This window comes from Muscardinus avellanarius, assembly GCF_963383645.1.
Source record: "Muscardinus avellanarius genome assembly, chromosome: 19".
In the NCBI taxonomy this organism is placed as follows: domain Eukaryota; kingdom Metazoa; phylum Chordata; class Mammalia; order Rodentia; family Gliridae; genus Muscardinus; species Muscardinus avellanarius.
The window spans coordinates 44,281,423-44,295,407 of record NC_137805.1 but is presented as its reverse complement, the minus strand read 5'-3'; the positions used below and the strand labels follow the sequence as shown (position 1 = coordinate 44,295,407).

General features: G+C 50.4%; 1 protein-coding gene across 4 annotated transcripts in view; it reads right to left on the bottom strand.

Moving 5' to 3' along the window:
• The window catches only part of GGT7 (gamma-glutamyltransferase 7), a gene marked incomplete at both ends in the record, with an annotated part of 32,213 nt that extends 18,621 nt beyond the window's left edge, over positions 1-13,592 (bottom strand). For 2 of the 4 annotated variants that reach the window (XM_080716282.1, XM_080716283.1), the window contains 7 exons: positions 325-521; positions 814-887; positions 1,098-1,165; positions 2,640-2,757; positions 4,000-4,151; positions 4,649-4,884; positions 13,424-13,592. In XM_080716282.1, the coding sequence (XP_080572408.1) occupies positions 325-521; positions 814-887; positions 1,098-1,165; positions 2,640-2,757; positions 4,000-4,151; positions 4,649-4,884; positions 13,424-13,592 (1,014 nt within the window). Of the gene's footprint in view, positions 1-324; positions 522-813; positions 888-1,097; positions 1,166-2,627; positions 2,758-3,999; positions 4,170-4,648; positions 4,885-13,423 lie in introns of all 4 variants that reach the window. The other 2 variants (XM_080716280.1, XM_080716281.1) reach the window with 2 other exon arrangements.
• Positions 13,593-13,985: the final 393 nt, after the last annotated feature.

Sequence of the window (13,985 nt, the reverse complement as noted above, 5' to 3'; positions counted from 1 at the left end):
GGGCTTTAGGAAGCTGAGACTGATGCTGGGTCTCCACCCAGCCTGGGGGCAGGAGGAGCCGGGCCAGGCCCGGCCCCTGCACGGTTGGCACCAGCCTTGCTAAGCCCTCAGATTCAAGACAAAACATTTCTATCGTCCCAGATTTTTCATGTCGCATCCCAGACAACCCCTCTGTCCTTAGTCACCGCTGGTCTGAGTTCTATTTGAGGTTAGTTTTGTTTATATTATAATTAAAAAAAATACAAACAGAGACTATAGGAAGAAAGAAAGGCAGGGAAGGAAGGAAAGGGGAATAAAGAGTCCCTGCAGTTGGGGGGAACTCACCTCTGCCACCATCTCCAAGGTGAGGTTGCCACCGTTGTAGAAGGCGGCAGGGCCGGAGGAACCAAGCACATCCAGCACCTCAGCCAGGTCAGCGCGACGCATCAGGGAGCCAGGCAGGGGCGGGTGGCCCAGTGGCAGGAATGTCTCCAGGAAGCGCTCAGATGCATTGGGAGGCAGCTGCTCAGCCAAGGCCCGGGCTGGGGGCAGGGACAGGAGGTTGGGCAGGGGGCGCCAGGACCGAACCGGATGGCTAAGATGGTGCAACATGTAGGGTGGATGAGGGCTAAGTGGCCGGCCCTAAGTGCTCTGGCCCCCCAGGAGCTGTTATAGGGGAGGTGAGGATGCATACAGGCCCTTCCCAGAGCCCCTCATTTGAGGCTCCTCCAGGTGAGGGTAGAATAGGGTAGGGGAGAAATCTTCAGAGCAAACTGGAAGAGAGGTCCCACCCATCAACCTGTGCCTCTCCCTCCACCCCCAGGCCCCACTGACCTAGATCATGGGTCACGTTGAAGCCATCTTGGGCCACAGCTGCTGCGAAGGCCAGGACTTGGGACCATGGCAGCCTGGGGGGGCCGGAGAGCAGGGGGTGGAGGAGGTCCTGGGGGAAGGAGGAGGGGTCCTGGGGGGAGGGGGGCTCCTAGGAAGGAGAGTCCTGGCAAGGGAAGGGGATATTAGGAGGGGGAGTTGGGAAGGGAAGAATCCAGGACGGTAGGAGAAGGCCACCCAAGGAGAGATGCAGGCAGGTCCCCTGGTCCCCAGGGGAGGGTGTTTACCTGCCATAGAGCTGATGAGCTTCATGTAGCCCCTTCACCATTCCAGGGACCCCCACCAAGAGCCCAGGCTGGGCGAGGCGGGCAGGCGAGGGAGAGAGGAGACCAGGTCACTGGAAGGGGGGGGCTGGGCTGAACTCTGCAGAGCCCCAAGCCAGGGATGACTGGCACAGGGGAGAGACACAAGCCAAGTACCCCAGGGGAGGAACAAGCTTTCCCCAGCAGGTACCCTTCCCATCTCCCTGACTTTCTAGATGCAAGTGCAGAAAGACCTTTGTCTACCATAGTTGAGAGATATAATAGATTAACCCTTCAAGAACCAGGCCAGAACCAGTTCGGATAGAAATCTGTCTATATTGAATTATACCTACCCTTGCCTTTAAAAATCATGGGCAAGAAGACCTTCATTTAACTAACTATTTTGGTATTGGGGATTGAACTCTGGCATTCTGCCTCTGAGTTATACCCCAGGCCCTTTTTATTTATTTTATTTATTCTTATTTAATTAGTTTTGTGCCCAGGGGCATTCTACCTCCGAGCTACACCCCCAGCTCCATTTTTTTTTTTTAATTTTGAAACAGGGTCTCACTGAGTTGCAAGAGGCCTCTCTAAGTAGCTAAGGCTGGCTGTAAACTGAGATCCTCCTGTCTCAGCCTCCCAAATGCTGGAATTACAAGTGTGCACCGCCACGCCTGGTCCTTTTTTTATTTTGAAACAGTGTCTTGCTGAATTGTTGAGAGTCCTGCTAAATTGCTGAGGCTAGCCTCAAACCTGCAATCCTCCTGTGATGGCCCCCCAAATACTGGGATTACAGGCGTGCTCCACCATGCCCCGACTTAACTAACTCACTTTCATATCACCATTACTCAGAGTTGTGATAACTCAGTAGTGTGTTTGGCTTAGGCCACTGCACCAAATGCCTACTTTTCCAAGTCATTCTTTTTCTTCCTTTGCTTCTGGCATTTCCTCTTAACCTTCCAATATGATGTAGACTGAGAAAGTTAGTCATCAGGCTTAGAGTCTTTTGTTTGTTTTGTGGTGGTAGGGATTGAACCCAGTGCCCTGCGCATGCTAGGCAAGTGCTCTACAACTGAGCTACGTCTCCAACCCCTTTCTTATTATTGTGAGGCAGGGTCTTGATAAATTGTCTAGTCTGGCCTAAAATTTTTTATCCTCCTGCCTCTGCTTCTCCAATAGCTGGGATTACAGGTGTGCACCTCTGTGCCCAAGATATGAGTTTTAGTGCAACAAGTTCATAACATCTCAGGGTACTCAGTGGCCTTATCCCCCCCCCCTTCCTATGTTCCAGATAGGTAACGTTGCCAGAAAAATAAGGTGTTGCAGTATTACCTGTTACTAATCATCCAGAATTTCTGCTCATCCTTTTATGTGGGGAGAGTTTCCTGTCTCCCTATAGAGCAAGAACTTCTGCTCGAGCCTTTTCCCCACCCTCATAGTAAGTAATCAGCAAATTAGCACGCAAGTTAGCAGAAGGGCATTTAAGGGAGAGCTCCTTAGATCCTCTCCTCTCACCAGGGTCCCCACCTTGGTCTCCCAGGATCTTTGCAAGGCCTCTTCCCTGAGGGCCCCTGGCGCGGACTCCCGGAAATCAATCAGGTGGCTTTCATTTCGCCGGATATCATGTACCAGCATTACGCCCCCACTAGAGAGACACAGAAGGGAGAAGGTGATGATAACATGCTACCCCTCTCAACCACTAACCCGCCACCCCTCAGCCCCAATGGCGAGGGTGTCAGGCGAGTTTGTCATCCTAGGTCAGGTGTCTGAGCCCCCTCCGCAGCAGGGATTCAGAGACTCAGCCACCCTGCAAGTGTAGAGAGTGAAATGAAGGGGGTAGGGGACCCAAAGCCCATGGACTTCTTCCAGCCTGTTACTGGAGACTTTAATCCCTGATTAAGAAAAATCCAGAGTCTGGGAGAGCAGGTTGTTCTGCTCCTCTGACCCCACCCTAGACCAGAGCTGGGTCCCTGCCAGCTTCCTGCACCTGCCTACTTGGTACGTCCCCTCTCGCTCCCCCTGGGCTGGATTATGTAAGGATAAGCTATGCAAAGCCAAAAGGGGAATTTCTTTGGTAGAGCCTGGAGGGCTGGCCTTGCAGGAACCAAGATGTGGACTTAGTCAACGAGTTCCTTTTCTGTGGCTTATGTATATCTGAGATGGGGGCTACAAACTTAAATCCTTGCCGCCAAGTAACAAAACAAGGAAAGCAAGACAGAAAAACAATAGATCGTGGTAGAAACTATGGCAAAGTAGACAGCACCTGCCCCATAATGGGGAGCAGCTTCTATTCTGCTCCTAATAACTGCAGCCATGTGAGAATATGGGCCCAGTGTTACCAGATCTCCCAACGGCTCAAGAAACATTGGAAATTTAGGCTTTTATTAAAATTTCAGCCTTTTAATAATAGTGAACAAATTTAAAAAAATTAAAGCATGCAAACCAAGCTAGTCTGGGTGTGGGGTATAGTCTGTAACCTGTTTTAAGAGTTCTCATGTCTGGAGTATATTTTTGAGGGTAGAAGGTCCATAGCTTTCATCAAACTCGCAAGGGGTTGTGGCCCTAAAAGGCAAAGCATCGCTAGTTTGTGGATGACAATACAGCTCACTGTACCCTTCACTTTACAATTTGCAAATTTCCTTTTCCAGTGTGTGTGTGTGGGAAGCTTTTGAGAACACCTCCAGCTCTTCCATATGGTAGCTTTGCTTTTGCTTTTCTGTCTCCAGGGAGAATGGAGTGAAACTGGGTATGAAAAGAGAACATGCAAAGAGGTGGGGACCAGCTTTTCCTCTGCACAAACTGAGAGACCCACCAAATGAAGCCTACACACCAGGAGACAAGAAGCAAGTCTGGGGGACCCAAACCTCCAGGGATGCAATTTTCTTACCCGCCCAGGCCAGAGCTGTGTGGAGCCACGATCCCCAAACACAAGGCTGCTGCCACAGCTGCATCCACGGAAGAGCCCTGTCTACTGAGCACCTCCATGCCCAGTGACGTGCAACGGGCGGCATCAGTCACCACAGCACCCTGCTGGAAGATCTGGAAGGGAAGCGGGCACTAAGCAGAGGCAGTAGGAGTTCTCCAGCTCCCTAAGGCTCCTCTGTTAACCGGGGAACCTCTACAAGAGATGGAGAGAACTCTTTTTTTTTTTTTTTTTTTTTAATTTTCTTACTAGAGGGCTTGAACTCAGGGGCATTTTACTTCTGAGCTACACACCCAGCCATTTATTTTGAAACAAGTTATTGCTAAGTAGCTGAGGCTGTCCTCGAACTTGCATCTCAGCCTCCAAAGGACTCGGATTACTGGCAAGCCGCCACCCGCCTGGCTGGTGCAAGCCCTCTTGCTTGAGTCCCTTCTTTTTCCGGGCCCTCCTGCCCCAGAACCTTCCCTTTGGAAACACCCTCTTCCAGGCCAGGACCTCTGGCCATCCCATGTCGGGCCCCCGTCCACCATGCAGCCATTTCCCAGTTCCCATGGCAGCCCTTCCAGAATAATCACGCCCCCACCCCACTCCGTTCCCCCTTCCAGCCCCTCACCTGGGGGTCCCCGAAGTAGATCTGCATGACCAGCGCCACCGTGACTCCGGTGGCGAAGGTGAGGCAGGCCGTGACGATGACCGTGAGCCCGTCCTGGCGGCAGGAACACTCGGAGGCGGCGGCGGAGAACGGGTCCTTGCGCGTCTCCCGCAGCGGCGACCCGTCCTGGCTGCCCATCTCCGACGACGAGGACGGCAGCCGCTGCAGCCTCGCGGACTTCAGGAAGGAGTCGGGGTCTGCGGGCGGGCGGCGGGGCGTCGGTCTGGGCACCTCCCACCTGGCGCTGCCCGCGGCCCCGCCCGCCACACGCCCCCGCTGACCCGCGCTTCACTGTCCCTTGTCCGCCCCACGCACTCCCGGGCGTGAGAGCTGGTCCCCGGCTGGGAAGAGACGGGGACCTCCAGCTGGGCGCCAGGGGAATTTCACTTTTAAAGCGGTGGCAGGTTCAACCCACCCTGGAAACCAGATCCTGCCCCTTTGGGGCCCAGCCTTCTGCACAAGGAGGTGGCTGGACCCTGGCTTCCAATCTTGCTCCAGCTGGTCCACTCACGAACAAATATGAAGAGCCTATACTATGTATCGCTCCTATGCTACATGGTAGGGACAAAGGAACAGACAGTTCCTGCCCTCCTGGCGTCCACTGACCTGTGGGGGGAAAGGCGATAAACAAGGAAGGAAGGGTATATAAACTACAAGCTGCTGCAGGTGCCATGGTGGAAGTGAGGGCTAAGATGACAGAGGATGGTGGGATTGGCTGGGGATGGGCTTGGGGTGGAGGCTTGCCTACCCCATGGAGGCCCTGGGTTTAAGGGAGCAGGCAAGGAAGAGAGAAAGAGAAAGGGAGAGACTCCTGGTTGGTGGTGGGGCTGCTTCCTGGGGAAATCAGGGAGGCCCTCTCCGAGAAAGTGGCTTTAAGCTGAGAACTGACGGATAAGAGCGAGGGATGTGTTTGTGGAGTCTTTAGCAACCAGGGACAGGCGCAGAGGCCCCGTGGTGGGAATGAACTTGCCACATTAGATAAAAAGTAATCAAGGCCTTCATGGCTCTGCTGTAGTGGGAAAGTGAGGTCGTGGGAAAGGGGAAGGAATGTAGGAAGGGTAAATGGGCATGCTGGCGCCTGTAATTCCAGGACTCAGGAGGTTGGATTGCAGGTTTGAGGCCAGCCTTGGCAACTGAGCAAGACCCTGTTTCAAACTAAAAAAAAGGGGGAGGAGAACAGGCCTGGGATTAACCCCCAGTACAAAGAAAGAAAGAAAGAAAGAAAGAAAGAAAGAAAGAAAGAAAGAAAGAAAAGTAATGGTAGATAGACAGAGCCTAGATTCTATAAACTGGGCCTTATGGGCTCCTGAGAAGCTTGGATTTTACCCTGAGTTATGGGAGGCCACTGGAGAGTTTGTTGTTGTTTTTTTGTGGTACTGGGGATGGGACCCAGGGGCTTTCTGCCTCTGGGCTACACTCCTAGACCTATTTATTTTTATTTTTTTGGTGGTACTGGGGATGGAACCCAGGGGCATTCTACCTCAGAGCTATACCCCCAACCTGATTTTTTTTATTATTCTTTATTTTGAAATAGGGTCTCACTGAGTTGCAGAGGGCCTCACTGAGTAGCTGAGGCTGTCCGCGAACCGCGATCCTCCTTTCTCAGCCTCCTGAATGCTGGGATTACAAGCGTGTGCCGCCATGCCTGGCTCCAGACCTATTTTTTATTATATTTTATTTGGAAACAGGGTCTTACTAAATTGCTGAGAGCCTCACTAAGTAGCTGAGGCTGACTTAAAACCTGTGCAATCCTCCTGTCTCAGACTCCCAAGTACTGGGATTATAAGCGTGCGCCACCACCCATGCCTGGCCTCCACTGGAGAGTTTTAAGTAGGAATGTGAAATGTAAGTGGGGCGTGGTGGCGCACGCTTGGAATCCCAGCATTTGGGAGGCCGAGATTGGAGGACCGTGGTTCACGGACAGCCTCAGATACTTAGTAAGGCCTTTGGCAACTCATTGAGACCCTGTTTCAAAATAAAGAATAAAAACTAGGGCTAGGGGTGTAGCTTGAAGGTGCAATACCCCTGAGTTTCATCTCCAGTACCACCACACACACACAAAAACAATGTGAAATGTGAAAGCCATCAGTTTTGTAGTTTTGTTTTATTTTGTGTTTTTGGTGGTACTAGGGATTGAGCCTAGTAACAATCTACTTCTGAGCTACACTCCCAGCCCTATTTTATTTTTTTATTTTTTTAATTTTGAAACAGGGTCTCACCAAGTTGTCAAGGGCCTCACTGAGTTGCTAAGACTGGCCATGAACTTGTGATTCTCCTGTCTCAACCTCCCAAGTACTGGGAATACAAGCATGTGCCACCATGCCTGGCTAAAAGCCATCAGTTTTGTGGCTTTAAAAGAAGATGCATGGGGGGGGGGGCTGGGGCCCAGTGGTGGAACACTTGCCTAGCATGTGCAAACCCCTAGGTTTGATCCCCAGTTTGAAAGCAACAACAATCCTTCTGTCTGCTGTCTGGAGAATAGATTGGAGGATAATAAGAATGGAGGCAGGGGAAGGGGTCAAGGCTTCCATGAGGTGATATATACCAAGTGCACTGTGGCTGCTCACTCAAAGTTATTTCCATTCCTTTCCTAAGTAGGTCATGGCCGAGACCTTCTTCCATCCCATTAGTTTATCATCTGGGTAATAATATCCTTGAACCCAGGTCCTAAATAGTCAAAAGGTACTGGATGTTTATAAACAAAAACCAAGGCTGGTAGTCAAGTGTGGTGGGGAACACAAGCTTATAATCCCAGCATTTGAGAGGCTGAGACAGGATCATGGTTCAAGGACAGCCTCAGCTACTTAATGAGGCCCTTTGCAACTCAGTGAGACCCAATTTCAAAATAAAGAATAAAAACTAGGGCTGGGGGTATAGCTTGGAAGTAGAAGGCCCCTGAGTTTCATCCCCAGTACCACAAAACAAACAATCAAAAAAACTAGACTGGTACCTTGATTATAACACTTTTTGTACTCACGACACATTTTCAAATTTTATTCATTCAACTATTTTTTAGACTTTTTTTTAAAAATCAGAGTCTCAAACTTGGGAGTTCGAGCAGTCCTTCTGCCTCAGCCTCCTTAGTACTAGTAGTAGCTAGTACTAGGAGCCTATGTCGACCACACACAGCAATGAGTATTTTTTTGAGTGCCTACCTGCTACCATGCACTAGGAGTATTAACCCATTTAAAAGTTTGTGTAGCCGGGCGTGGTGGCGCACGCCTGTAATCCCCGCGCTTGGGAGGCGGAGACAGGAGGATCGCGCAGGTTTGAAGCCAGCCGTGCTGGCATAAGAGACCCTGTTTCAAAAATATAAAAAATAGGTCTGGGAGTGTAGCCCGGAGGAAGAAGGGCTTCCAGGAACCCCAGTACCACCAAAAAAAATAAATAAATAAATAAATAAATAAAAAATAAATAAATAAAAGTTTGTGTAAACTAGGAGGAGGGTTACATGCTTGTAATCCCAGCATTTGGGAGGCTGGGACAGGAGGATCACAGTTTGCAGACAGCCTCAGCTACTTGGTGAATGAGGCCTTTTGGAAACAGGGTCTCAGTAGGTTGCTAAGAACCTCATTAAGCTGTCGAGGCTGCCTTCGAACCTGCGGTCCTCCTGTCCCAGTGTCCCAAGTACTGGGATTAAAAGTGTGTACTACCAGACTCAGTTTCTTGCTTTTTTAAAATGTAATTTGTTTTACTTTTTTTTTTTTTTTTTTTGCAGTACTTTGAAATAGGGTCTCACTACGTTGCAGAGGGACTCACTAAATAGCTGAGACTGTCTAATACGATCCTCCTGTCTCAGCCTCCCAAATGCTGGGATTACAAAAGTGCTCCACCACACCCAGCATTAAAATTTTATTTTTAAAAAAATATTGTCTTCTGATCGGGTGTGGTGGTGTACGCTTGTAATCCCAGTATTAGGGAGGCTGAGAAAGGAGGATCCCAGGTTTGAAGGCAGACTCAGAAACTTAGTGAGACCTTCAGCAATTTAGCATATCCCTGTTTCAACATTAAAAAAGGGGGACAGTGCTGGGTGTGGTGGCGCACGCTTGTAATCCCCGCGCTTGGGAGACAGAGACAGGAGGATCGTGCAGGTTCGAAGCCAGCCTTGCTGGCTTAAGAGAGCCTGTTTCCAAATAAAAAAATGTAAAATAGGTCTGGGAATGTAGCCCTGAGGTAGAAAGGTTTCCAGGAACCCCTGTACCACCAAAAAAAGGAGGGGGGCAGAGATGTAGCTCAGAAGTAGCTCAGAAGGGCAGAGGTGTAGCTCAGATAGTTGATCATAGCCAGACGTAGTGGCACATGCTTGTAATCTCAGCATTTAGGAGGCTGAGATAGGAGAATCACAGTTTGCAGACAGCCTCAGCTACTTAGTGAAGCCCTTTGCAAATCACTTGTAATCCCAACATTCAGGAGGTGGAGATCTGAGGATACTTGGTTCGAGGACAGCCTCAGCTACTTAGTGAGGCCCTTCACAACTCAGTGAGACCCTGTTTCAAAATAAAGAATAAAAAAAAAAATAGGGTTGGGAGTGTAGCTCGGAGGTAGAATGTCCCTGGGTTCCATCCCCAGTACCATAAAAAATAAAAAAAATAAAAAAACAAAATAAAGAATAATAAAAAAAATAGGGCTGATGGTGTAGCTTGGAAGTAGAATGCCCCCAGTATTGGGGAAAAAAAAGTGCAGGAAGGGGTTTTAAACTTCTCTTTATTGCTGCTAACAACATACCTAGCACTTTGCATATAATCCCCTCATTGAAGTGTTCCCATAAATTTGAGAGCTAGGCCTCATTCTCCCCTCATTTACAGATGTGGAACTGAGGCTGAAGAGTTGATACTGCCCAGCCAAGGCCATAAAATGGACAAGTGGGAAACCAAGAGTCTGGCAGCTGGAAAACCTCCTTGCCATTGCTCCGCATGGCACCAGGAGCTACTCCCACCCTCAAAACCCAACCTTAGATGCTAATTACAGTTGCCATTTCCAGGTTCTGGAGATGGAACCCAGGCACCTTCTACCTCCGAGCTACACCCCGAGCCCTATATTTTATTCTTTATTTTGAAACAGGGTCTCACTAAGTTGCAGAGGGCCTCACTAAGTAGCTGAGGCTGTCTGCGAACCGCGATCCTGTCTCGGCCTCCCGAATGCTGGGATTATAGGCGTGCACAACTATGCCTGGCTGTGTTAATTCTTTTTTAAGGCACTTTGATCCTTCTAAGCTTGGAGTCCCATGTTCTTAGACTTTTTAATTATGCTCCCCATAAAGGTTTCTTTATATTTATAGATGTTTTCGCTGAATTTATAACAAAAGAACCCAACAAGAGTGGATTATGTGAGTCCACAGTTGAGGGAACCAAGCATGGCTGGAGAATGAGGTCGTTCCTAGCTTTATTACCCTCTCTCTTTTCTTCAGTACTGGGGGTGAAACCAGGGGAATTCTACCTCCAAGCTACACCCCCAGTCCTATTTTTATTTTTATTTTTATTTAGAAATAGGGTCTTGCTAGGATAGATGAGAGTCTCACTATGTGCTGATGCTGTCCTTGAGACTACAAATCTCCTGTCTCAGTCTCCCAAGTACTGGCATTATAAGCATGCACCACCATCCCTAACTTCTTTTTTCTCCTCCTCCTTCTCCTTTCCGTCCTCCTCTCCCTCCTCCTCTCCCCTCTTCCTCTTCTTCCTCCTCCTCCTCCTCCTTCTTCTCCTCCTTCTTCTCCTTCCTCCTCCTCCTTCTTCTCCTCCTTCTTCTCCTTCCTCCTCCTCCTCCTCCTCCTCCTCCTCCTCCTCCTCTTCTCCTTCCCCTTCCTCCTCCTCCTCCTCCTCCTCCTCTTCTTCCTTCTTCTTTTTCTCCTTCTTCTCCTTCTTCTTCTTCTTTTTTGTGGTACTGGGAATGGAACCCAGGGGCATATATCTATTTCTGAGCTACAACCACAACCCTACTTTTTATCCTTTATTTTTTGAAACAGGGTTTCACTAAGTTGTGGAGGGCCTCGCTAAATAGCTGAGGCTGGCTGCAAAATTGCATTCCTCCTGTCTCAGCCCCCCAAGTACTGGGATTGCAAGCATGCATCACCAATCCTGGCTTATTTTTTGTTTTGAAACAAGGTTTCACTAGGTGGCTGAGAGTCTCCCTAAGTTGCTGAAGTTGGTCTTGAACCTGTGATCCTCCTCTCTCTGCCTCCCAAGTACTGGGATGAGAGGTGTACATCACCACGCCCATCTCTGATCACTCTCTTAAGCCGATAATCACTAAGGATTTTTCAAGCAGGGGATTGCATGGGTGGTGGATGAGTTGGGATGAAATGAGAGGCAGAAGCGTAGTAGGAATCTATGAGTAATACGGGTGTGAGAGGTTAGTTACTTAGTCTACAGTGGTGATAACAGGAGGGTGAGATGGAATTTGGAAGATACGTAGGAGGGGGACCTCCTGGTTACCTTTTGAAAGTGAGAGAAAAGGGAGTCTAGGGTGGCTCCTGGCCTTCTGCTTTGGAGATCTGGTGGATGGCAGCATCGTTAGTCAAGAATGACATCGGAGAAAGAGTAGCTATGTGGGAAAGCCATGAGCGTAGCATGGACTATATGGAAGGTGAGGGGCTTGAAGATATCTAGAGGCAGGTACCTGGAGAAAGAGGCACATATGGGCTTAGGGCACAGAGGAAAGGAAAACTTTCCCAACCTTAGAGTAGTCATTGTCTAGCTCTGTTTTCCATAGGGCCTTCTGTGGGAGGCCTGGCACTTGGTTTTGGAGAGTGGCAGGCTAGCCAGGCGCAACTAAGGTCATGACTAAATGGGGCAGCACCGCTAGGTGGCACCACAAGGTTGAGAACATCAGAGGACAGGCTGGCCAGCAGGCTGCTCTAGCTGGACCAAAGGAGCCTGAGGGCTTTGAAGTAGGGCTAGGTGACATGGCATTGAAGTTTTTATAACAGCACGGTGGCAAGGTCCTTGGGACCTTGGTGCACAACCTTGTCAGAAGGTTTGAATTCCCAGAGGTTCAGATTAATCAGGGTCTCGCTAGATTTCTGAATATCTAAGGTCAGAACCTGCACTGAACTCCCAAGATATTCCCTGAGGTTTTGATGCTCCCTCCCCTACCAGCCTTCTATTCTGAGATCCTCTCTCATTCATTCATTCATTCATTCATTCAACAATCATTTATTGAGTGCCCACACTCCTGGGTGCTAGAGAAAAGACAGTGATTAAAATAGTCACGATCCCTGCTTGCCCTCTTGGAACTTAGAGGCAAGGAGTAATAACACCATTAAAAAAAAGTAAATGATCACAGGTTTTTAAAATGCTAAGACGTTTGTAGGGAAAATGCATAGAGGAGGTCAAATCTGTGGGTTAGGGGAGACAAGCATTCTTTGTTGAGCTAGAAGAGGCATCCAAGGCCCAATACGGGGCAGGGATGCCTATGTAATGAAGCACTGAGTCGGGCAACGCTAGGACCAGAAGTGTCACTCCTGACTTCTCAGTAAAGGACCTGACTTTGGACTCGTATCTACCAGGCCACACCTTCCAACGCCTCTTCCTTCTAGCTCCTGATTCCAAACTCCCTTTAGAAAAGCAGTTTTGATCTTCGGCCCTGAAATTAGATGTCCAAAAGCCCCCCTACCAAACCTTCCCATCTCACCCCCATCACAGGTAGAAAGCAGTCCAATCAGGTTGGTAGGGGCTGCCGGGCATGGCCTGGTGACTGGAAAGTTGTTGAGGGGGGAAGAATCGGGGGGCTGTCAGGCTGGGAGCAGCTATAGAAGAGCCAGGCCAGAGAGGGCTGGGCTAGAGAAGCAGCCTCCGTAGGCCTGTGAGGGATCAGGCTCAAGTGCAGGCGCGGGGAGGAAGAGAGGCAGAAGGATGCTCTAATGCCGGGAAGTGACGTTGAGGAAAAGAGAGCTGGGGGATGGAGAATGGAGGGGAGAAGAGAGCTGGGCCACATGGACAGGAGAGAGAGCAGTAGAAAAAAAAAGATCAGAGAGCTCTTGGGCCCCAGGCTTCTCCCTCCTTCCCCCCACTCTTTGCAGCTTCTGCAGAGGGATGAGTACACAGCAGAATTCTGGAGCCTGTTTTCCAGAGAGCGGGGCACCTTACTAGCATCCCCATCAGACCCGTGGCTTCAGGAGAGGTGGGGTGAAGGCACAGGGCAGCAAAGGCGCTCTAGTCCCCAAGGACTTTGAGAGGTCGTGCACGCTAACCCGGTCTTCCAATACCCAGCCCTCCCCAATAGAAGGGAATCAGAATTTTATTTTACCCCTCTCTGGGCAAGAAGAGATCTTTAGCTTCTCCCCAGATTCCCTGCTTTCCATAATTGCTGGCTTTGGTAAAGTTATTCTTAAAATCTAGACTCTGTCCCTCCTGCTGCAGTCTTTGACTTGGTTTCACCTATCCTGCCTTCTATGGCTTGAGGGAAAACCTTCACTGGGCGATCACAGCTGTTCCTCAGGGGCTCCCCTCCTACAATCCTATTTTTTTTTTTTTTTTTTTTTTTGGTTGGTTCTTCCTAAATGGCAACCCCAATCCTCCTACTGCCGTCTCTGGCATCATCTCCCTTGTCGCATACTACGCCTCCAAGAGAGAAATGCACCCCCCTTCCACACCAGATAATAGAGACGAGGGAGAAAGGCGAGGTCCAGGAGAAGAGAATGAATTAAGGAGATGGAGGCTGAAGGTGGATGCTCAAGAGAGATGAGGGAGGATGGGGGACTTCCCAAGGTGGGGCAGGGCCAGGGCCGGAGGGCCTCACCGGTGTCGGGGTCTCCCAGGAATGCATCCTCATCCTTGCGCCCCCTCAGCGGAGCCGCAGGCGCCGGCTCATCCTCGGGCAGCCGCGGGAAGCTGGTGATGCTCATGTAGTCCACTGGCGAGTAGGCGCCCAGGGCGCTCTCCTGGCTGGCCTCGCTCTCTGCCGCCATCCTCACCCGCACCCCCAGCAGCGCAGCGCCTGCCGGAAGTGGCGGGGGTGGGGGTGCGAGGGCGGAGGGCGGGGCCTGCGCGCCCGGACCGCCGGGAGGGGGCGCCCCACCCTCGGCAGTGTCCTGGTCTGACGGGCTCCCGCCTGCCTCGAGCTGTCAGCCTGCAGTGGACACGCGGGTGCCGAGAATGGATAGCCGGGAGGACGGAGGAGGCTTGGGAGGAGAGCGCCGCAGTTCTTGCAACCCCCGCGGCCAAACCCCTTCCTCCTGACAGTCAGAATCCAGCTAGGATCCTCAGACCTCAGATTCTCCTCCCCAACAGACCTTTTCACCGACCGCACACCCCACTTCGACCTGACTCTGTCTCGGCCCCCAAAATCCTCGGACCTCAAA